Below are 24133 nucleotides of genomic sequence, written 5' to 3' on the forward strand. Positions count from 1 at the left end.
GATTAATGACCAGACTTTGAAATATGCATTTCAGAATGTGTCTGTTATAAATGGTGCAGCGCAGAGTACAGGGGCGCCAGAGAGCTTCCCTCACTTCACCGTTAAAAATGAGTTATTGTACAGAGTGGCCAAAATTAGAGATGAGGTAGTGGAGCAGCTTCTAGTACCTGGTTCCTATAGACACACAGTCTTACACTTGGCACACACGCACATATTAGGGGGCCATCTGGGGGCCGAAAAAACGCAGGAGCGCATCTTGCAGAGATTCTACTGGCCAGGCTGCTACAAGGAAATAGCAGAGTTTTGCCAATCCTGTCCCCCCCCCCCCCTGCCAGGTGACCGCTCCTGCTCCACATTTTAAGAGCCCGTTGGTCCCGTTACCAATAATTGAAGTGCCATTTGAACGGGTTGCCATGGACCTTGTAGAGCCTGTGGTAAAGTCGACTAGGGGTCACCAGTATATTTTGTAGTAGTTGACTACGCAACCAGGTACCCAGAAGCAATTCCACTGAGGAATACTTCCTCCAAAAGTATTGGGAAAGAATTATTTTATATATTGTCCAGAGTGGGCATACCAAAAGAAATACTAACGGACCAGGGGACTCCATTTATGTCCAAAGTGATGAAGGACCTCTGCAAACTGCTGAAAATTAAGCAGTTACATACCTCTGTCTATCATCCCCAGACCGACGGGTTGGTAGAGAGGTTTAATAAAACCTTAAAAAGTATGTTTAAAAGGGTGGTAGAGAAGGATGGACGAGACTGGGACTGTCTGCTTCCCTACCTGCTCTTCTCCATCCAAGAGGTCCCACAAGCATCCACGGGCTTCTCGCCGTTTGAGTTGTTATATGCGCGACAACCCCGTGGATTGCTGGATATTGCCAAAGAAAGGTGGGAGGCCGAGGTTACTCCGCAAAAAAGTGTGGTGGAACATGTGGCCCAGATGCCAGACAGAATGGCTAAAGTCATGCCCCTGGTGAGCGACCACCTCCTCAGGGCTCAGGAAAGCCAAGCCCGGGTGTATAATAGAACGACAAAGGTACTAGTGCTTGTCCCAACGGTAGAGAGCAAGTTCCTGGCCAAGTGGCAAGGGCCCTATGAGGTCGTAGAGAAATTGGGTGAGGTCAACTATAAAGTTCATCAGCCGGGGAAAAGAAAACCTCTACAAATATATCATGTGAACCTGTTGAAAGCCTGTAGGGAGCGGGACTCTCTGGACAGACCATGTTTGGTTATGGAGTCAGCGAGTGACATCCATGATGTGACCACAGCCGAGGCATTGTCAAAGTCCCAGGTACAACAATGTAAAGAGTTTCTGCAGCACAATAAGGACCTATTTACTGACCTGCCAGGTCGCACCAAGGTCATTGAACATGAGATTCTCACAGACCCCCAAGTAAAAGTCTGCCAAAAACCGTACCGAATTCCGGAGGCTCGTAGAGAGATAGTGTTCGCTGCAGTAAAAAGCATGCTAGAACTGGGGGTAATCGAGGAGTCTAAGAGTGGATGGTCAAGCCCAATAGTGCTGGTGCCTAAACCCTCAGGGGATGGCGGTTCTGTAATGATTACCGGAAGCTCAATGAGATATCAGAGTCGGATGCCTACCCCATGCCCAGGGTGGATGACCTAATTGAGAGGTTCGGCCCAGCCAGGTACATTACCACCCTAGATTTGATGAAAGGGTATTGGCAAATTCCCCTCACAAAGGAAGCCAAATAGAAGACAGCTGATTCAACTCCAGATGGCTGTTTCCAAGATCGGAGAATGCCTTTTGGGTTGAAAAATGCCCCTGCCACGCTTCAGAGGGCGATGGATAGATTGCTAGTTCCTCACAAACGATATGCAGCAGCTTACCTGGATGACATCGTAATGTTTAGCTGGGATTGGGAGAGCCACCTCAGTGAAGTTCAGGCGGTACTGGACTCTCCCAGAAGAGCAGGATTCATGATAAACCCCAAAAAGTGTGCCTTAGGCATGGAGGAAGTAAAGACCTCGGCTTCATAGTCGGAAGGGGTTTGGTAAAACCTCAGTGCAATAAAATAGAGGCCATACAGAACTGGCCCCAACCCCTGACAAAAAAACAAGTTTGAGGGAGGTGTGTCCTGTGTGAGCAGCAGAGGCTCACAGGGAGTGCCGGGCTGGAGACACCGCACCCCGCTGCCGGGCTGGAGACACCGCACCCCGCTGCCGGGCTGGAGACACCGCACCCCGCTGCCGGGCTGGAGACACCGCACCCCGCTGCCGGGCTGGAGACACCGCCTCCCGCTGCCGGGCTGGAGACACTGCACCCCGCTGCTGGGAAGGTTGGCTTTACTTTGTCCTATTGGAGTTTACAAAGACTTGGGTGTTACTGTTGCTGGACTGCTGATTTAAAAGGACTTTCCTTGAACCTTCTGTTATCTGGAGAATGCCAGAACTTTATGTTATGCTCATCAAGTCTGAATAAAGACAAGACGCTCAGCATTTGGTCGTGGCCTGGGGTATTTCCCCCTGAATTGCTACTAATATATATATATACACTCATTGTCAGTCACATCCCTCCCCTTGAAGGAATATATATATATATATATATATATATATATTACATTAGCTGATATACCCGGCCTCGCCTGAGTTAATTTGGTCCAGGTGTTTACATGTTTGCACAGAATTATATGAAGTGGTGGTTATTTCAGAGTAACTGAGGAATTAAATCTGTATACACATAGAGGAGCGTTAGATTCTCCTCAGGCTGCATGTACTGATTTCCCTCTGCAGAATGTGCTGCCCCTCCCTCTCTCCTCATTTAGGACCTAAAGAATGCTTGCACCAAATTTTACAATTGTATGGAAGTTACATTACAAAGGGGTGCACTTACTTTTGCACTTGGCATTGAATAATCGCGTTGTGCCCCGTTACTTTTCCTATTTAGAACCTAAAGAATGCTCCTGCCAAATGTCATGTTTGTACGACTGCGGGAAGTTAGAGAATTAGTATTCAGTCAGGGCTTACACACACATTAATATTGTCAGGACCGGCGGAGTCTCCGTGCCAGCACCGCCGGTCCTATTACACAGGCTGCGGGGGTGCTTCCTTCCTGCAGCCTGTTATTGGTTCCTCCTGCTGGCAGGCTCTCTGCCCCAATCAGCTGCCGGTGGGAGTTCTGACAGCATTTAAACCTCCCAGTTTCCTCCAGCATTGCCATTGTATGTCTCCAGGCTACACCCGCAGTATGGGATTGTATTCCCGGCCTCTGACCCACTTGCTGTGGACCTGACCCTGCCTTCGCCTGACCCTAGCGCCCCCCCCCCCCCCCACACACACACACACACCTTCTAGGAATGGGATTTTACTGACAGTGTGTGTGTGTGTGTGTGTGTATGTATGTATGTATGTATGTATGTATGTGTATATATATATATATATAAACACACTCATATCCCCACTGCTAAAGAAGCCGACTCTTGACGTGACCGATGCTGCCAACTACCGACCCATCTCCAACCTCCCCTTCATCTACAAACTACTAGAACGCCTGGTTTACTCCCGCCATGTAAGCTATCTATCAGAGCATTCTCTCCTCGAACCCCTACAGTCCGGCTTCCAACCCCAACACTGGACAGAAACTGCCCTTACAAGGGCATCAAACGACCTCCTGACAGCCAAATCTACTGATCCTCCTCGACCTCTCCGCAGCATTTAACACTGTTGACCACAAACTCCTCCTCAGTATGCTTCGCTCCATCGGCCTGAAGGACACTGCCCTCTGCTGGTTCTCCTCCTACCTCTCTGACCGCTCCTGTGGGGGTCCTGCAGGGCTCAGTCCTCGGTTCCCTCCCCTCCTCTCCTCCTTGCTGTTGGGGTCCCCCAGGGTTTGGTCCTCGGCCCGCTCCTCTTCATCTACACAGCCCCCATTGGACAGACCATCAGGAGATTTGTCTTTCAGTCCCAATTATATACCTCCTCCCGTGACATCACAGCTCCGGTCCTCCAGAGCGCCACTGACTGTCCGCTGTCTCTACCACCATGTCCTCTCTCTACCTAAAACTGAACCTCCCTAAAACTGACCTGCCGGTGTTCCCGCCCTCCACTAACCGACCTCATCCTGACATCTCCATCTCAGTGTGTGGCACCATAACTCCCAGCACGCCCGCTGCCTTGGGGTCATATCCGACTCTGATCTCTCCTTTACCCCCTACATCCAATCTGTGGCCCGACCATGTCAGCTGCACCTCAAGAACATCGCAAGAATCTGCTCTTTTCTCACCGCGGACGCGCTAAAAACGCTCACTGCCGCCCTCATCCACTCCCGGCTCGATTATTACAACTCGCTGCTGATCGGCCCCCGCACCAGACTCTACCCCCTCCAATCCATCCTGAATGCGGCAGCCTGGCTCACCTTCCTGTCCAGCCGCTACTCGGACGCCTCTGCCCTGTGCCGGTCACTGCCAGGCGAATACAATTCACACTCACCACCCTCATCCATAAAGCCCTTCACAGCGCAGCGCCGCCCTACATTGTATCCCTCATCCACAGCGCAGCGCCGCCCTACATTGTATCCCTCATCCACAGCGCAGCGCCGTCCTACATTGTATCCCTCATCCACAGCACCGCGCCACCCTACATTGTATCCCTCATCCACAGCACCGCACCACCCTACATTGTATCCCTCATCCACAGCACCGCGCCGTCCTACATTGTATCTTTTATCCACAGCACTGCGCCGCCCTACATTGTATCCCTCATCCACAGCACTGCGCCGCCCTACATTGTATCCCTCATCCACAGCACTGCGCCGCCCTATATTGTATCCCTCATCCACAGCACCGCACTGCCCTATATTGTATCCCTCATCCACAGCCCAGCACCGCCCTACATTGTATCCCTCATCCACAGCACCGCCCTACATTGTATCCCTCATCCACAGCACCGCCCTACATTGTATCCCTCATCCACAGCACCGCGCCGCCTTACATTGTATCCCTCATCCACAGCACCGCCCTACATTGTATCCCTCATCCACAGCACCGCGCCGCCCTACATTGTATCCCTCATCCACAGCACCGCGCCGCCCTACATTGTATCCCTCATCCACAGCACCGCGACGCCCTACATTGTATCCCTCATCCACAGCACCGCGACGCCCTACATTGTATCCCTCATCCACAGCACCGCAACGCCCTACATTGTATCCCTCATCCACAGCACAGCGACGCCCTACATTGTATCCCTCATCCACAGCGCAGCCCTACATTGTATCCCTCATCCACAGCACCGCGCTGCCCTATATTGTATCCCTCATCCACAGCACCGCGCTGCCCTATATTGTATCCCTCATCCACAGCACCGCACTGCCCTATATTGTATCCCTCATCCACAGCCCAGCACCGCCCTACATTGTATCCCTCATCCACAGCCCAGCACCGCCCTACATTGTATCCCTCATCCACAGCACCGCCCTACATTGTATCCCTCATCCACAGCACCGCCCTACATTGTATCCCTCATCCACAGCACCGCCCTACATTGTATCCCTCATCCACAGCACCGCCCTACATTGTATCCCTCATCCACAGCACCGCCTTACATTGTATCCCTCATCCACAGCACCGCGCCGCCTTACATTGTATCCCTCATCCACAGCACCGCCCTACATTGTATCCCTCATCCACAGCACCGCGCCGCCCTACATTATATCCCTCATCCACAGCACCGCGCCGCCCTACATTGTATCCCTCATCCACAGCACCGCGCCGCCCTACATTGTATCCCTCATCCCCAGCACCGCGCCGCCCTACATTGTATCCCTCATCCCCAGCACCGCGCCGCCCTACATTGTATCCCTCATCCACAGCACCGCGCCGCCCTACATTGTATCCCTCATCCACAGCACCGCGCCGCCCTACATTGTATCCCTCATCCACAGCACCGCGCCGCCCTACATTGTATCCCTCATCCACAGCACCGTGCCGCCCTACATTGTATCCCTCATCCACAGCACCGCGCTGCCCTACATTGTATCCCTCATCCACAGCACCGCTGCCCTACATTGTATCCCTCATCCACAGCACTGCGCCGCCCTACATTGTATCCCTCATCCACAGCGCAGTGCTGCCCTACATTGTATCCCTCATCCACCGCGCCGCCCTACATTGTATCCCTCATCCACAGCGCTGCCCTACATTGTATCCCTCATCCACAGCGCAGCCCTACATTGTATCCCTCATCCACAGCGCAGCCCTACATTGTATCTCGATCCATCCCGAATGCAGCAGCCAGACTCATCTCCCTGTCCAGCTGCTACTCGGTCGCCTCTACCCTGTGCCAGTCACTGCCAGGCTGCTTGGCAAATACAGAATGCAATTCACACTCACCACCCTCATCCACAAAGCTCTCCACAGCACCGCGGCACTGTAAATTGTATCCTTCCTCTCAATCAATCACTCAACCCGCATCCTCCGCTCCACTAAGTAAATCAGACTGACCGCCCCTTTAATTTGAACCTCTTATTCCCTCCTCCAAGACTTCTCCAGAGCAGCACCAGTCCTCTGGAACGCACTACCAAAGGCTACCCGGGCAATCCAGGACTCGCAGAACTTCAGATGGGCTGTAAAAACGCACCTCTTCAGGGAGGCATACCGCATTCCCTAAACCAAACCCCACTGTACCCTCCTGATAACATGCTCCCTGACCTACTGACTGCAATCCCTGCTAGCCATCATAAACCGCTCCTGCAGTCATACCGATTCAGCCACCACATGGTTTAATGTCTGACCATTGTCTGAGTATAGCATCCCTCACTCTCCGCCCCGCCATACCGCGCCCATCTCCGCCCCGCCATACCGCGCCCATGTCCGCCCCGCCATACCGTGCCCATGTCCGCCCCGCCATACCGTGCCCATGTCCGCCCCGCCATACCGTGCCCATGTCCGCCCCGCCATACCGTGCCCATGTCCGCCCCGCCATACCGTGCCCATGTCCGCCCCGCCATACCGTGCCCATGTCCGCCCCGCCATACCGCGCCCATCTCCGCCCCGCCATACCGCGCCCATCTCCGCCCCGCCATACCGCGCCCATCTCCGCCCCGCCATACCGCGCCCATCTCCGCCCCGCCATACCGCGCCCATCTCCGCCCCGCCATACCGCGCCCATCTCCGCCCCGCCATACCGCGCCCATCTCCGCCCCGCCATACCGCGCCCATCTCCGCCCCGCCATACCGGGCCCATCTCCGCCCCGCCATACCGCGCCGATCTCCACCCCACCATACTGTGCACCTCTCCACCCCGCCATACTGTGCACATCTCCAGCCCTTTACCTTCTGTATCCCCCCATTACTTGTAGTATGTAAGCTCGTTGGAGCAGGACCCGCACCCCTATTGTCTCCATCAGCTGATTACTATGTAACCGCGGTTCTGTAATGTCTTTTGTCTTTCTGTATCCCCCCTGTCTATGTAAGCGCTGCGGAATATGTTGGCGCTATACAAATAGAGTATTATTATTGTCAGTAACATCCCTCCCCCCTATATATGTGTGTGTGTGTGTGTATATTTTATTATGCACATTGTCAGTAACCTCCCCCCTAGGAGGGGGATGGATATGGAGATATATATAGCGCGCCGGCTGATATACTATCTACTATTATATGCCTACCACGTATAGTCAACCCAAAAATGGGATTACAAAGGGCTCTCCGTTGTGAGGCTTGGTGGGCTGCAGGCTCATGGAGGTGGTGGTCCGCTCCAACGCCTCCGTCTCCAATCACTGATGCCTAATAACTTCTTCATGCAGGACACTGAAATAGAGCGTTCCGTTGAGCCGCCGACCGTTTCAGCGAATCAAATTCCGCTCTCTTCAGGGCGAAATGCTCAGAATAAAGAGACTAAAGACCCCCCCTCGGCCGGCGGACAATAACCCTTTGGTTACCAGATGCAGCTTACAGGTGGGAGCAGGGATCTGCCTTATTACGCGGTTATTAACGCCCTTCTGCATCTTCCACTCCAAAATATCGCTTTACTTTTCACATTTTTCTTTCTTTGTTTATAAAGTCAAATTCCATCACTTTCAGAAGCCAATTTTGTTTTATTTTTGACGTTTTTAGCAGTCCTACCTACATAACGCTAAGGCCGGCTGTCCACGGGCGTTGTGAAGGCCCACCCGGGAGCAGGAGCCGCGCCGAATCTCTGCCGGTCAGCCCTGTCTAATAGGCTGACTGCGGAGAATCGGGGCAGATCACAGCATGCTGCGAATTACCCGCCGCTCGTGGACACGGGGCCGGCGCTTTACATGGCTACCCTATGGGAAGCCTCAGCCTGCTCCAGACGGTGACCGCCCACTAGCTGGTTTATTTCTTCCACTGCGAATTCGCTGCGTTTTCTTTTTCTTATTTTTCCAGATGTCAATGGGACTTTCTAATGTTAAAGTTGCAACGCATCAAAACCGCAAGTTGCCGTAGCGAAAAAACCTAACTTGCCGTACCCTAACTGCAAATTCGTAGCGGAAAACCCCCCACTAGTGGGTAGTCACCCCAAGGCCTCATGTCCACGGGGCAGGAGGGACCCGCTACGGATTCTCCATGAAGAATCCGCGGCGGGCCTGATTTTCCCCGTGGACATGAGGCCTTGGGGTGACTACCCACTAGTGGGGGGTTTTCCGCTACGAATTTGCAGTTAGGGTACGGCAAGTTAGGTTTTTTCGCTACGGCAACTTGCGGTTTTCTTGCGCATTTTTATCACTCGATTGTCAACAGGACTTTGTAATGTTAGAAACTCATCGCACTAAAATCGCCGAGCGCAAACGTTAGGAAGTCCCGCTGACAATCGCATGAAGAGAACGCGCAAGAAATACGCAAGTGAGTGTCCACCCTAATGGAGGCACTGACAGCCCATCATGGTGCCAACGGGGCCCCGTGACCTCCTCCTCTCGTAAGCTTTATCTTCATGTTGTCAGGCTTCTACAAGAGATACAATAACAGAATGCGTCCATATGGGCCCTCTAGATAGGAGGACAGCGCCACCTCCGGGGGTCTGCACCCTGCTGGGAGACCCTATAGCCAGACTTATATATTCATTCTTGGCTCTCCCAGTGAGTGACCCGGGGGGATACCGTCTGTGTGGCATGCCTATCTCCATCTCCGTCCACAGGCACTGTCTCTGTGCGCTGGGTCTGTCTCTGTCTGTACAGTGGCGCTGTCTCTGTATACTAGCACTGTCTTTGGGTATTAGTGTATCTTGACGCCACCGGAAGCTATGGGTTTAACAGGAGGAACGCCCCTCTCACCCCCCCCCCCCCCCCAGCTCCCGCTAGGGTGAAGGCTGGGAGGCCCTAGGAGCTGTAAATGCTGCCATGTTTGGTCTGTAACATGGCAGCATTTAATAATGTAAGGCTGAGCATTAAAGTTCCCCTCACCCGAAGCCTGGACGGCCCGCCAAAAGCAATCGACAGGCAGAAACCCTCAGTGTGAGCGCAGCAGCCGTTCCCCCTTGGATGTGAAGGCTCGCTCACGGCCGCTGTCTCAGTGCTCTGAGGTAGGTGGCGGCCAGCGGCTCTGTAATCCTGGCAGTCCCCCGCTGCCGCTCCATGTCAGCGCTGTGTCCCGGCCGCTTCCTCTGTGGTTTCAGGTCTGTGCCAGCAGCCGCCTTAGTGCTGCGTGACCGTCGATCACCCGCTGCATCTGTAGGCTCCGTCCTGCCCGCTGGCGATGTGCTGTCAGGTGGGTACCGGCGGCGCTCCCCCGCCCATTGTGGGGGAAAGACAGCGCTGGTCGGTCGGAGCGGCTAAAGCCGCTTAGCACTCTGCTTCACCGAGGCTGCCCTGCGCTGCTTCAATGACTGGGGTTCCTCCTTGTGGGGCGCAAGCGGCCACCGCTGTATACCATAGGAAGAAATGCCTGTCTATATACACTATAGCTGTCTCTGTAGACCGGCGCTGTCTATATACACTATAGCTGTCTCTGTAGACCGGCGCTGTCTATATACACTATAGCTGTCTCTGTAGACCGGCGCTGTCTCTATACACTATAGCTGTCTCTGTAGACCGGCGCTGTCTATATACACTATAGCTGTCTCTGTAGACTGGCGCTGTCTGTGTACCTTATCTGTTACGGTATATGACCCTTGATACGCCAGCCCAGGTGCCCTAGATCTCACCCACAACCCCTGTCCCTGCCTGTTTGCCTCTACTCCTGGCTAACCCCAAACGGTCAACTGGGCGGCGGTCCCTACTGTCACTAGGGACTGAAAAAGGGACGCTGGCGTACCTGATGGAAGGGTAGATACCGACAGAAAAGGCAGATGTAAATAACCAACATGAGCAATACTAAGCAGAACTGAGGCAGATGGGAAAACCTGGCAGATAACAGCAAAGTATAGCAGACAAGCTGATAGAGGCAGGAGACCAACAGAGGCAGACTAGCTAGCACACTGAGGGAAACCAATAACTGGCAGTGACTGCCAGTCTCTGCCCGACCTTTAAACTAAAGCCGCCGCCCAGGGGCAGAGAGAGGGGACAGCCAACTCCCAGCAGACATAATAAAAGGGGGCTCGTGTACGGCCGCTGCACTCACAGGTGCGCGCCACCAGCACTATGCTGTCCATGCCAGCCAGGCACCCGCGGCAGCCAGACAACAGGCCAGGGAGATGCCCCCCGACGGCGGGACCCCGCACACCGCCACCGCGGGAGAACGAGCCAACCCGGCATGGTAACACTATCGCTGTCTCTGTACACTATTTCTGTTTCTGTATACGGGCGCCGCCTCTTTTCTCTGCGCGCCGGCCCTTTCTCTGCGCACCGTCCCTTTCTCTGCGCACCGGCCCTTTCTCCGCGCGCCGCCTCTTTCTCCGCGCGCCGCCTCTTTCTCCGCGCGCCGGCCCTTTCTCTGCGCGCCGCCTCTTTCTCCGCGCGCCGGCCCTTTCTCCGCGCGCCGGCCCTTTCTCTGCGCGCCGGCCCTTTCTCTGCGCGCCGCCTCTTTCTCCGCGCGCCGGCCCTTTCTCTGCGCGCCGCCTCTTTCTCTGCGCGCCGGCCCTTTCTCCGCGCGCCGCCTCTTTCTCCGCGCGCCGCCTCTTTCTCCGCGCGCCGCCTCTTTCTCCGCGCGCCGGCCCTTTCTCCGCGCGCCGCCTCTTTCTCCGCGCGCCGCCTCTTTCTCCGCGCGCCGGCCCTTTCTCCGCGCGCCGCCTCTTTCTCCGCGCGCCGCCTCTTTCTCCGCGCGCCGCCTCTTTCTCCGCGCGCCGGCCCTTTCTCCGCGCGCCGCCTCTTTCTCCGCGCGCCGCCTCTTTCTCCGCGCGCCGGCGCCCTCTCTTCCTTTCACCTCTCAGTCCTTCTAGCAGACGGTCGCTGACCTGCGGGATGCTTTGTGTCGTTTCGTTAGCGAGTATCAAAAATCTCTTGCTGCTGAAGAGCTCTAAAGCTTCCTGATAGTTGTCAGCTTGTGGGGGGCGGACACAGAAGACGGGCGGCATGAACGCCCCGCGCAGCTGCGCCATTCATCAGGAAGATCCTTTCCAATTACGTCTCACATCCAGCCAGTATTTGCTGGTTTTCCTCCGGGAGGCGCTAGCGTCTGCGGAGGGCATTCCTCACACGGGCAGCTCCGGGTGTGGATGGAGTACGGTTGTATGAATGGCCCCCACAACCCGGCGGCGCTGCACCTTCACACGTCACTGCGAGCTGCTGACTTTCTGTGGTGTATCTGTGGGTAGGATGGAAAAAGTCGCCGTCTGCTGTGAAACTGAGGGAGACGCCATCAGCCGCCGCCGCAGGACGCCCTGCAGGAAAACGCACCTCTGTGGAGGTATATCAGCGCAGTCTGTGGGACGGCCCGCCTAGTAATACACTGCAGTAACCCCGCCAGTTAGCGGAGTATCCCAGCCATTCATAATAATGACAACGTTTCTACAGTCAGGAAGGTGCGCTCATCGGTAACCGGCAGTGCTGCATTGTGGGAGTTGTAGTTTTTGCTCTCCCTGGCAGGGAAGCGTTGGCGCCGGGCGGCTAAGGTGCTCAATGATTATCTAGATGGCGGTTGGGAATAATGGCAGTTAGTGGGAGCGTTGGGCGGTTTGGCCCCTTTAATGCGCCCGGTTCGTGTGTAACGCTTGTTCACGTTGGTTGTCGTCCAGAAAAGCAGATGTGAGTAATGTCCGCCAGCTCCGCGGCCGCCGTGAATGGACAAGAGCGGCTCACAAAGGCTGCATTGACATGGCTATTCTAGGCGTGCGGCTCCTCCGCCCCGCGCTGCGCTGGAGGCACCGCCGCTGCTCTGCTTATACCTTGTGTCAATATGTCTGTCTGCCAAGTAGGTTGCTCTCGGTTCGTGACGCCAGCAGCTGCGTTAATGATTTCCATTGTTTAGCACCGTCGCGCTCAGCGCTCCAGTAACGGTCAGGCAGGACACAGGACTTACTGCAGACCTCGGCCACCAGAGGGCTCCACACTGGCGCTCTTGGACAAGGGCTTCAGCGCACGAGCGTATTTGTTTGCCGCTTTGGACTGTATTTGCACACGAACGACTCCTCAGCCGACCGATAGAGCGGAGAATATCCCGGCTTCGCTTCATCATGTTTCGCAGGCGTGATTTTTCCCGCCCACAAAATGTCCCGCAAACACGGTTGTCATGGCAGCAGGGGTTTTAGTGCAGGAACACAGCAGTTGGCGTCTTCTGTGCCTTAAATGGTTGATAACAGAAAACAAAAGCTTGCATTTAACCACATAGCTAGTCAGGGGTACGGAGCACCCATGTTATACCCTCTGACCCACCAAAACAGGATGCATAAACAGGGGCCGAAGCATGTATCAGCTATACACTGGATGGGTGACGAGGGTCTGAGCGCCGGGCCCCCAGCGATCACCACAGCGGGGGCCCTCCGGCTGTAGATCGTGTCCTCCTGCAGTCGGACCCACATCATCCACTGCATAGCTGGAGCCCACTTTATATATTACAGCCACTTCTGCTTGTACGCCCCAGTGACCCCAGGTGAGCGGCTCAGCTCTGCTGCTCCGTCCTCCCGCCATCTTTACCGCGGGGGAGATAAATGCTAGGCCCGGATGAGATGGGAGACCCCCTTCAACAGCCGCCATTACCGCTGAGTGGGCACTACATCTAAGGCAGTGCAGAAGGGGTTAAACCCAGGGTGCAGCCTGACACTAGTAATTGGGGTGACTGCTCACCCCGCATGGAGCTTGGGTGGGACGCCGTGGGCGCCGGTTCACTAACGTACGGATTTAGAGAGGCTCCACTTGGGCAAGTCCGGCAGTCACGCATGTGCAGTACGGGGTCTGGCTGTGGGGCCGCTAATCTGATGTTTAGGGGGCCACACGTCCGTACCTTGTTACACTGGATGTACCATCATGCATTGCAGCAGAGCTTCAAGTATTCCAACGTTCATCCATCCATCCATCCATCCATCTGCTTGCAATACCAGCCACAGTCAGAAACTTCAGTGGTGCTGTTTCTCTGAAAGTAGGGCAGGGCTTTTTCTCTAAGCTCATACATCCCCTCATGTACTAGAAGCACCAATAACCAATCACCATCTCGCCCTCCTCTATCCCGCGCCCTCTATCCCTCGCCCTCCATCTCCTCCTCTATACTGCGCTCTTCGTTCCCCTGTCTATCCCGCGCCCTCCGTCTCCTCGTCTATCCCGCGCCCTCCGTCTCCTCGTCTATCCCGCGCCCTCCGTCTCCTCGTCTATCCCGCGCCCTCCGTCTCCTCGTCTATCCCGCGCCCTCCGTCTCCTCGTCTATCCCGCGCCCTCCGTCTCCTCCTCTATCCCGCGCCCTCCATCTCCTCCTCTATCCCGCGCCCTCCATCTCCTCGTCTATCCCGCGCCCTCCATCTCCTCGTCTATCCCGCGCCCTCCATCTCCTCGTCTATCCCGCGCCCTCCATCTCCTCGTCTATCCCGCGCCCTCCATCTCCTCGTCTATCCCGCGCCCTCCTTCTCCTCCTCTATCCCGCGCCCTCCTTCTCCTCCTCTATCCCGCGCCCTCCTTCTCCTCCTCTATCCCGCGCCCTCCTTCTCCTCCTCTATCCCGCGCCTTCCTTCTCCTCCTCTATCCCGCGCCCTCCTTCTCCTCCTCTATCCCGCGCCCTCCTTCTCCTCCTCTATCCCGCGCCCTCCTTCTCCTCCTCTATCCCGCGCCCTCTATCTCCTCCTCTATCCCGCGCCCTCCTTCTCCTCCTCTATCCCGCGCCCTCCTTCTCCTCCTCTATCCCGCGCCCTCCATCTCCTCCTCTATCCCGCGCCCTCCATCTCCTCCTCTATCCCGCGCCCTCCTTCTCCTCCTCTATCCCGCGCCCTCCTTCTCCTCCTCTATCCCGCGCCCTCCATCTCCTCCTCTATACTGCGCTCTTCGTTCCCCCCTCTATCCCACGCCCTCCTTCTCCTCCTCTATACTGCGCTCTTCGTTCCCCCCTCTATCCCGCGCCCTCCTTCTCCTCGGTTATACTGTGCTCTTCGTTCCCCCCTCTATCCCGCGCCCTCCTTCTCCTCGTCTATACTGTGCTCTTCGTTCCCCCCTCTATCCCGCGCCCCCCATCTGCCCCTCTATCCCGCGCCCTCCTTCTCCTCCTCTATCCCGCGCTCTCCTTCTCCTCCTCTATACTGCGCTCTTCGTTCCCCCCTCTATCCCGCGCCCTCCTTCTCCTCGTCTATACTGTGCTCTTCGTTCCCCCCTCTATCCCGCGCCCTCCTTCTCCTCGTCTATACTGTGCTCTTCGTTCCCCCCTCTATCCCGCGCCCTCCTTCTCCTCGTCTATACTGTGCTCTTCGTTCCCCCCTCTATCCCGCGCCCTCCATCTCCCCCTCTATCCCGCGCCCTTCGTTCCCCCCTGTATCCCGCGCCCTCCATCTCCCCCTCTATCCCGCGCCCTCTATCTCCCCCTCTATCCCGCGCCCTCTATCTTGTGCCCTCCATCTCCCCCTCTATCCCGCGCCCTTCGTTCCCCCTCTATCCCGCGCCCTCCTTCTCCTCCTCTATACTGCGCTCTCCTTCTCCTCCTCTATACTGCGCTCTTCGTTCCCTCCTCTATACTGCGCTCTTCGTTCCCTCCTCTATACTGCGCTCTTCGTTCCCTCCTCTATACTGCGCTCTTCGTTCCCCCCTCTATCCCGCGCCCTCCGTTCCCCCCTCTATCCCGCGCCCTCCGTTCCCCCCTCTATCCCGCGCCCTCCGTTCCCCCCTCTATCCCGCGCCCTCCTTCTCCTCCTCTATACTGCGCTCTCCTTCTCCTCCTCTATACTGCGCTCTTCGTTCCCCCCTCTATCCCGCGCCCTCCATCTCCTCCTCTATACTGTGCTCTTCGTTCCCCCCTCTATCCCGCGCCCTCCTTCTCCTTGTCTATACTGTGCTCTTCGTTCCCCCCTCTATCCCGCGCCCTCCATCTCCTCCTCTATACTGTGCTCTTCGTTCCCCCCTCTATCCCGCGCCCTCCTTCTCCTTGTCTATACTGTGCTCTTCGTTCCCCCCTCTATCCCGCGCCCTCCATCTCCTCCTCTATACTGTGCTCTTCGTTCCCCCCTCTATCCCGCGCCCTCCTTCTCCTTGTCTATACTGTGCTCTTCGTTCCCCCCTCTATCCCGCGCCCTCCATCTCCCCCTCTATCCCGCGCCCTCCATCTCCCCCTCTATCCCGCGCCCTCTATCTCCCCCTCTATCCCGCGCCCTCTATCTTGTGCCCTCCATCTCCCCCTCTATCCCGCGCCCTCTATCTTGTGCCCTCCATCTCCCCCTCTATCCCGCGCCCTTCGTTCCCCCCTCTATCCCGCGCCCTCCTTCTCCTCCTCTATACTGTGCTCTTCGTTCCCCCCTCTATCCCGCGCCCTCCATCTCCCCCTCTATCCCGCGCCCTTCGTTCCCCCTCTATCCCGCGCCCTCCTTCTCCTCCTCTATACTGCGCTCTCCTTCTCCTCCTCTATACTGCGCTCTTCGTTCCCTCCTCTATACTGCGCTCTTCGTTCCCTCCTCTATACTGCGCTCTTCGTTCCCCCCTCTATCCCGCGCCCTCCATCTCCCCCTCTATCCCGCGCCCTCCATCTCCCCCTCTATCCCGCGCCCTCTATCTCCCCCTCTATCCCGCGCCCTCTATCTTGTGCCCTCCATCTCCCCCTCTATCCCGCGCCCTCTATCTTGTGCCCTCCATCTCCCCCTCTATCCCGCGCCCTTCGTTCCCCCCTCTATCCCGCGCCCTCCTTCTCCTCCTCTATACTGTGCTCTTCGTTCCCCCCTCTATCCCGCGCCCTCCATCTCCCCCTCTATCCCGCGCCCTTCGTTCCCCCTCTATCCCGCGCCCTCCTTCTCCTCCTCTATACTGCGCTCTCCTTCTCCTCCTCTATACTGCGCTCTTCGTTCCCTCCTCTATACTGCGCTCTTCGTTCCCTCCTCTATACTGCGCTCTTCGTTCCCCCCTCTATCCCGCGCCCTCCGTTCCCCCCTCTATCCCGCGCCCTCCGTTCCCCCCTCTATCCCGCGCCCTCCGTTCCCCCCTCTATCCCGCGCCCTCCTTCTCCTCCTCTATACTGCGCTCTCCTTCTCCTCCTCTATACTGCGCTCTTCGTTCCCCCCTCTATCCCGCGCCCTCCATCTCCTCCTCTATACTGTGCTCTTCGTTCCCCCCTCTATCCCGCGCCCTCCTTCTCCTTGTCTATACTGTGCTCTTCGTTCCCCCCTCTATCCCGCGCCCTCCATCTCCTCCTCTATACTGTGCTCTTCGTTCCCCCCTCTATCCCGCGCCCTCCTTCTCCTTGTCTATACTGTGCTCTTCGTTCCCCCCTCTATCCCGCGCCCTCCATCTCCTCCTCTATACTGTGCTCTTCGTTCCCCCCTCTATCCCGCGCCCTCCTTCTCCTTGTCTATACTGTGCTCTTCGTTCCCCCCTCTATCCCGCGCCCTCCATCTCCCCCTCTATCCCGCGCCCTCCATCTCCCCCTCTATCCCGCGCCCTCTATCTCCCCCTCTATCCCGCGCCCTCTATCTTGTGCCCTCCATCTCCCCCTCTATCCCGCGCCCTCTATCTTGTGCCCTCCATCTCCCCCTCTATCCCGCGCCCTTCGTTCCCCCCTCTATCCCGCGCCCTCCTTCTCCTCCTCTATACTGTGCTCTTCGTTCCCCCCTCTATCCCGCGCCCTCCATCTCCCCCTCTATCCCGCGCCCTCTATGTTGTGCCCTCCATCTCCCCCTCTATCCCGCGCCCTTCGTTCCCCCCCCTATCCTGCGCCCTTCGTTCCCCCCTCTATCCCGCGCCCTCCATCTCCCCCTCCATCTCCTCCTCTATACCGCGCTCTTCGTTCCCCCCTCTATCCCGCGCCCTCCATCTCCCCCTCCATCTCCTCCTCTATCCCGCGCTCTTTGTTCCCCCCCTCTATCCCGCGCCCTCCGTTCCCCCTCTATCCCGCACCCTCCATCTCCCCCTCTATCCCGCGCCCTCTATGTTGTGCCCTCCATCTCCCCCTCTATCCCGCGCCCTTCGTTCCCCCCTCTATCCCGCGCCCTCCATCTCCTTAAAAGCACGGGGCCTTATATGCCGCTGCGGAGAGTAGTTGTGCAGAAATGTTTTTTGTTTTTTTTCCTTCTCGTACCTTTCAAAGTCAGCGTTAGTGCGCAGGAGAAACAGTAGGAGAACGCCACTAGTGGAAACGATACCAGTGAAATGAACAGTTTTGTCCCACTAGCTAGTTGTGATTATCCTGGTTGGATAGCGGTACTAAATCACGCCCATATGAAGAAGCCCTAATAAGAATCCAGCGGCCGAGCGTTGAGGAGCGTCTCCTTGCAGAGCACACTGCTCGTGCGCTGGGCTGCGGTCCAGTGGATGCGCCGAGCTCCTCCACTGCCATCTGCTCTGCTATCGTCCCGTCGTGGAAGTGAGTATTTATAGAAGTGTAACTGTATACAGGAGAACACGGAGTGCGAGCCTCACCGGATGTCTACCCAAGTGGGCCTCCAGTCAGACTACAACTCCCAGCATGCCCGGGCATAGCATCAGATATTTAGGAGCCAATGAGCCCCACAGTGTGAGAACAGATGAAGAACTGCATTTTGCCGCTAGTTCGCTTTCTTTTTTGCACAGGAAAAAAAAGTAAAAAAATAAGTGAACCGTAATAATGACAAATCAGACGTTCCTTCAGAGGACAGTGAAATCGTGTCGGCGCCCGGTGATGGTCGGCGCCCGGTGATGGTCGGCGCCCGGTGATGGTCGGCGCCCAGTGATTGATGGTCGGCGCCCAGTGATTGATTGTCGGCGCCCGGTGATGGTCGGCGCCCGGTGATGGTCGGCGCCCGGTGATGTTCGGCGCCCGGTGATGGTCGGCGCCCAGTGATTGATGGTCGGCGCCCGGTGATGGTCGGCGCCCGGTGATGGTCGGCGCCCAGTGATGGTCGGCGCCCGGTGATGGTCGGCGCCCGGTGATGGTCGGCGCCCGGTGATGGTCAGCGCCTCCGCTGCTTCAACCATTGGAGAGCCACAGCTTTTATTTTTCTGTCGACCTGTTTGAGGACTTTCTTGGGGGATACGTGGTATTTTTGGCCTCCTCTACAACATCCTGGAAAACAGCTAAAAAAACCTCCGTTTTTTTTTTTTGGGGGAGTTCAGCTTTGCTCGGGTCGCGGTGCGCCGTGCCGGTCGCTGCATTCCGTTTATTGTATCTTGTACTACTCAAAAACCCGCTTGTCTTCCTTTTTAATTTTTTGAAGCAAACTTCTGTCTTTCCCCCCTTTTCCGACTCCCATAACTTTGTTTTTCCAGTGTGAGGACTTGCTGTTTGTGCGCTGGGCTGCGGCCTTCATTGGCAGCGCTTCGGGCGCACAGAACGTTTTGATCAATTTTTATTCAATTTTCTTGAAATTATTTCTTTAGGATATGGGATCCCAAAAGAAGCCGTTCTGCTGTGCATGCTTTACTTGCAGTGCGAAGTGGGATGAAGAAGGTGATCTGTTACTAGTTCAGACGTTACGGATGCCATCAGATCACTTATGTGCTTTTTTTTACTGATTGTTTTGTTTTTTTACCCAAAAGAAATGTAAACACAAAATGGTCTTATTGTACCTTTTTTCTGCCTTACATGTGGCTTTGACTGCAGAATAGAAGTAGTTAGAGCCGCCATGCGCTGGGTATGATGCCCGCTTCATACAGCTGATGGGTGTCTATTTGAGGGTAGGCACGTTCATGCCCAAATACTAATAGATCATGGTTGGTCGGTGGCAGCTCGGAGCCGCCGAGGTGAATGTAGCCAAAGTGGTGATTGGGATACATAATTGCTGATGTCTTGTGTCCCCGCAGGGTCACGGCTTCCAGCATCACCTCTTCAATCCCAATCTGTCTCCTCAGTTCAACATTAAAGGCGCCGGGGACTCATTATGGAAATGAACAACTTGGAGGAAAGTGAAGATTCTTGTATGTTGAACAAAAGCATGTCAGAAAGCCTGAACACCGACCGAGCGACTCTGGAGGGGTAAGAAAAGCTGCAAGAGCAAATGCAAAGCAGTGAAATAGAAGAGAAACCAGAATGTAATGATCTGTAGATCTCCCCATGTTATATCCGCAGCAGAACATGTTGGGTGGGGGGGGGGGGGGGAGGAGGTTGCTGTTGTGATGGATGTAGTATATAGTGGAAGGTCTGGACTGCAGGTGGCCGGTTCACCCCGGACTCTACTCCTGTGAAGCGGTTGTGATGGATGTAGTATATGGTGGAAGGTCCGGACTGCAGGCGGTCGGTTCACCCCGGACTCTTCTCCTGTGAAGCCATGCTGTTGTGATGGATGTAGTATATGGTGGAAGGTCTGGACTGCAGGTGGCCGGTTCACCCCGGACTCTTCTCCTGTGAAGCCATGCTGTTGTGTTGGATGTAGTATATGGTGGAAGGACTGGACTGCAGGTGGCCGGTTCACCCCGGACCCTTATCCTGTGAAGCTGTTGTGTTGGATGTAGTATATGGTGGAAGGACTGGACTGCAGGTGGCCGGTTCACCCCGGACCCTTATCCTGTGAAGCTGTTGTGATGGATGTAGTATATGGTGGAAGGTCTGGACTGCAGGTGGCCGGTTCACCCCGGACTCTTCTCCTGTGAAGCCATGCTGTTGTGATGGATGTAGTATATGGTGGAAGGTCTGGACTGCAGGCGGTCGGTTCACTCCGGACTCTTCTTCTGTGAAGCTGTAGTGATGGATGTAGTATATGGTGGAAGGTCCGGACTGCATGCAGTTGGTTCACCCCGGACTATGTTGTGGAAGGACAGGACTGCAGGCGGCCGTTTCACCCCGGACTCTTCTCCTGTGATGCCGTTGTGATGGATGTAGTATATGGTGGAAGGTCTCGACTGCAGGCGGTCGGTTCACTCCGGACTCTTCTTCTGTGATGCCGTTGTGATGGATGTAGTATATGGTGGAAGGTCCGGACTGCAGGCGGCCGGTTCACCCCGGACTCTTCTCCTGTGAAGCTGCTGTGATGGATGTAGTATGTGGTGGAAGGTCTGGACTGCAGGCGGCTGGTTCACCCCGGACTCTTCTCCTGTGAAGCCATGCTGTTGTGATGGATGTAGTATATGGTGGAAGGTCTGGACTGCAGGCGGCCGGTGCACCCCGGACTCTTCTCCTGTGAAGCTGCTGTGATGGATGTAGTATGTGGTGGAAGGTCTGGACTGCAGGCGGCCGGTTCACCCCGGACTCTTCTCCTGTGAAGCCATGCGGTTTTTTTCATTGGCCTAAAGGAGACATTGTTTGGATATCTTGTTCTACAACCTCTATATAGTACTTATAATTGATAGTGCCGGTCAGCATGTGGAAGCTGCCCATGCCATAAGCACCAATGCACCCCCATAACATCAGAGAGGCAAGACTGTGTGCTGTTAACAAGCTGGATTGTTTCTCTTGAGTTCACAAGGCAGCGTTCGTCGTGTCCGAAAATAATTTCACATTGTGATTCCTCTGCCCACAGAACAGCTCCCCATTCTGCCTCAGTCCATTGTAAATGAGCTTTGGCCCAGAGAAGATGCCGGCGCTTGTGGATTGTGTTGGTATACGGCTTCTTCTCTGCATGATACAGCTGTAACTTGTATTTGTGGTTTGCATGGTGACCTGTGTGACAGACAGTGATTTCTGGAGTATTCCGGAGCCCTGCAGTGATCGGCATCACAGAATCAGCCCTGTATATAATGCAGTATATCTCCATTCACATGTTCCACGCCTGATGTTGTGTACCTGATCCGGGGCAGTAAATGTCCTGTTGGGGGCTTTATGTTGGAGAAACAGGGCAGAAACTTAAAGCGAGGATGAGATCTCATTGCCATACAATTAGAGAGGGAAAGACAGACTTACCTGTGGCGGACACAACATAGAACAGATGAGAGTTATCATACTGAAGGGCAACTTCAGGTTGCAGTGTCACAGAAGAATTTGGGAGTACAAATTTATGGCTTTATTGATACCCTCGAGAATGCAATGAAGCTCAGAGCGGGGTTCTTGCATCAGTGGAGAATATGAAAGGTCTGAAGAGGGGTGTCCATAGGGAGGGCGTCCGGGGGGGGGGGGGGGGGGTTGGAGACACCTGGGGGTCAGTGGGTCGGGGGATGGCATCGTCTCTCCCCAAGGAGAGCACCCAGAATGGGCGCTATTAACAATCATAGTTTTACAGACTTGGTAAAAAGTCATACATTGATTTGAAGGAATGCTTACATCCAATAGGTGGCGCTGCAGAGGTATTGTTTCATCTTCCTTATTTGCAGGTCTGAAGGAGAGATAACACACAGGCCTGCAACCCCCTAACACCAATATGGGGTCATAAAACAGTCACATTCCTTACCAGTGGACGGATTAAGTATTTACTTTTCTGGTATGGTTATGTCTATGCTTTTTCAGATAGATAGATATAGAGAGAGACATACACAGCCCACCCAGATCTGTTTCATTCTGCCTGAGGAAGGATCCTGAGAGGTTTGAAAGCTTGCAGTAACATCATGTATTTTTGTCAGCTAGGTCTCATATCTACAGGATTACGTGGTTTCTCTTGCTGGAACAATCGCAGGTGGTCGGATGATATGCTCCACACACGCGTGTCCTCCATGTGATTAGACATGCATGTATGTTTTATTTCAGATATGAGGCAGAGGAAGCTGTCAGCCAGGAGCAAGAGGGCTTCCTGCAACATGTCTCAAGTCAGAAAACTCAGTTCACTGACGTAAGTAGCAGCTCCTACAAGTAATGCCCCTTTATATTGTCTGCATCCATGTCTCTTCTAGGTAGGTTGAGGAGGTGATCGACGCGGCGTCTTTGCAGCTCCTTCATCTCTTCTATCAGGACAGAGAAATTAAGTGGAGTCATTTGAGAAAGAGTTGTTGCTCTTCGCATATTGCCTATAGCTCCAGCTTTTGTGGTGGGGTTGTCAGACAGCCGCTCCTCAGCAACCAGCATCACGTTGTCATCTTTAGGCTAAATTAGAGAAAAGGCAGATTAGTTTGGCAAGACTCAGACTGCAATCTTCTCTATTCCCATCTTCCATATTAAAGGGATTGTAGCTTTACAAGTTATGATTGAGGGTCCACCAGCTGGGACCCCTACCAATCCCAAGAACAGGGATCCGGAAGATCCTTGCATAAATGGAGCAGCAGCAGGAGCACACAGAGCACTGCTACATTCACTGTAATGAGACTGCTGGAAATCGTTATTCAACCGTTTGTCCAGCCATCCCATGCGGTCAACACATGCAACAGCACTCCATTCATGCAGGGGTTCTTGGGACCCCTGTTCACATGATTCATAGGGTCCCAATGGTCAGACCCTCACCAATCTATCATGTGTAGAGGGAAGTGGCTTCTAATTCTGGCACAACCACATTTCTGGTAAAAATAAAGAATGCCTTTAGGTAGATTTAAAATATCAAATTAGCTTCTTCAGTAACATCAGCAATGTGGAAGTCCAGTTAGATCGGCACTGTTACCAGAAAGGATGAAACCAAAGAGCAAAAAGTGGTATATACCAAAATGTTCTTGTTTAAGATCTGCTCTGACCAACCTTGAGAAGAACGATACCTCTGATGCCTATCTTCCCAAGAGCCCAGTGGCCCCATAATACTTACATGGAAGAACAACCAGGACTCGTCCTAGAGCTGCCGACCCACCAGACTAAGGAGGAGAAGGGTCTCGGTAAGACAGGTGACCAAGAGCCCAGCGGCCCCCATAATACTTACATGGAAGAACAAACAGGACTCGTCCTAGAGCCACCGACCCACCAGACTAAGGAGGAGAAGGGTCTTGGTAAGACAGGTGACCAAGAGCCCAGCGGCCCCCATAATACTTACATGGAAGAACAACCAGGACTCGTCCTAGAGCTGCCGACCCACCAGACTAAGGAGGAGAAGGGTCTCGGTAAGACAGGTGACCAAGAGCCCAGCGGCCCCCATAATACTTACATGGAAGAACAAACAGGACTCGTTCTAGAGCCACCGACCCACCAGACTAAGGAGGAGAAGGGTCTCGGTAACAGAGGTGACTAAGAGCCCAGCAGCCCCCATAATACTTACATGGAAGAACAACCAGGACTCGTCCTAGAGCCACCGACCCACCAGACTAAGGAGGAGAAGGGTCTCGGTAACAGAGGTGACCAAGAGCCCACCGGCCCCCATAATATTTACATGGAAGAACCACCGGGACGGGACACTTCCTAGAGCAGCCCCCCTAACCCCCCCCCCAAAAAAAAAAAAAAAACTAAGGGGGAGAAGGGTCTTTTAAGAGAGGTGACCAAGAACCCAGCAGCCTCCATAATTCTTACGTGGAAGAACAACCAGAACTCTTCGTAGAGCCACCAACCCCCAAACTAAGGGGGAGAAGGGTCTTTGTAAGTGAGGAGACCAAGAACAAATGGTCACTCTGGCTGAGCAGATGGGAGAAACTTCCAGAGGGTCAACCATCACTTTGTTATCCCCATTTTTGTCTCATCTCATGTCTATGGCCAACTGCAGATATTGGTGAACCTCATTGATAACATACCAAGCTGAAGTCACGAGGTGGAGGTCTCCGTCCTTGCTATTCTTAAAACATGAAGGCATCATAGACTTATATTCATGTTTTTTGGAAGGTAACCTAAAATAAGTGCTCAAGGCAACACTTTTTTACGGCATGTTTAGGAACTTTGATTTAAAAAAAAAATTCATTTATGATGCAGCTATTATGGCATTG

General features: G+C 54.7%; 1 protein-coding gene across 1 annotated transcript in view; it reads left to right on the forward strand.

Annotated features, from left to right (window-relative positions):
- The window catches only part of SLC38A5 (solute carrier family 38 member 5), a 123561-nt gene that overhangs the window by 13782 nt on the left and 85646 nt on the right, over nt 1–24133 (forward strand). The window contains exons 2-3 of the mRNA XM_066579933.1: nt 19247–19418; nt 22056–22137. Of these exons, the coding sequence (XP_066436030.1) occupies nt 19324–19418; nt 22056–22137 (177 nt within the window). The 5' untranslated portion in view covers nt 19247–19323. The remainder of the gene's footprint in view (nt 1–19246; nt 19419–22055; nt 22138–24133) is intronic.

Source organism: Eleutherodactylus coqui, chromosome 10 (assembly GCF_035609145.1).
Source record: "Eleutherodactylus coqui strain aEleCoq1 chromosome 10, aEleCoq1.hap1, whole genome shotgun sequence".
Lineage (NCBI taxonomy): Eukaryota > Metazoa > Chordata > Amphibia > Anura > Eleutherodactylidae > Eleutherodactylus > Eleutherodactylus coqui.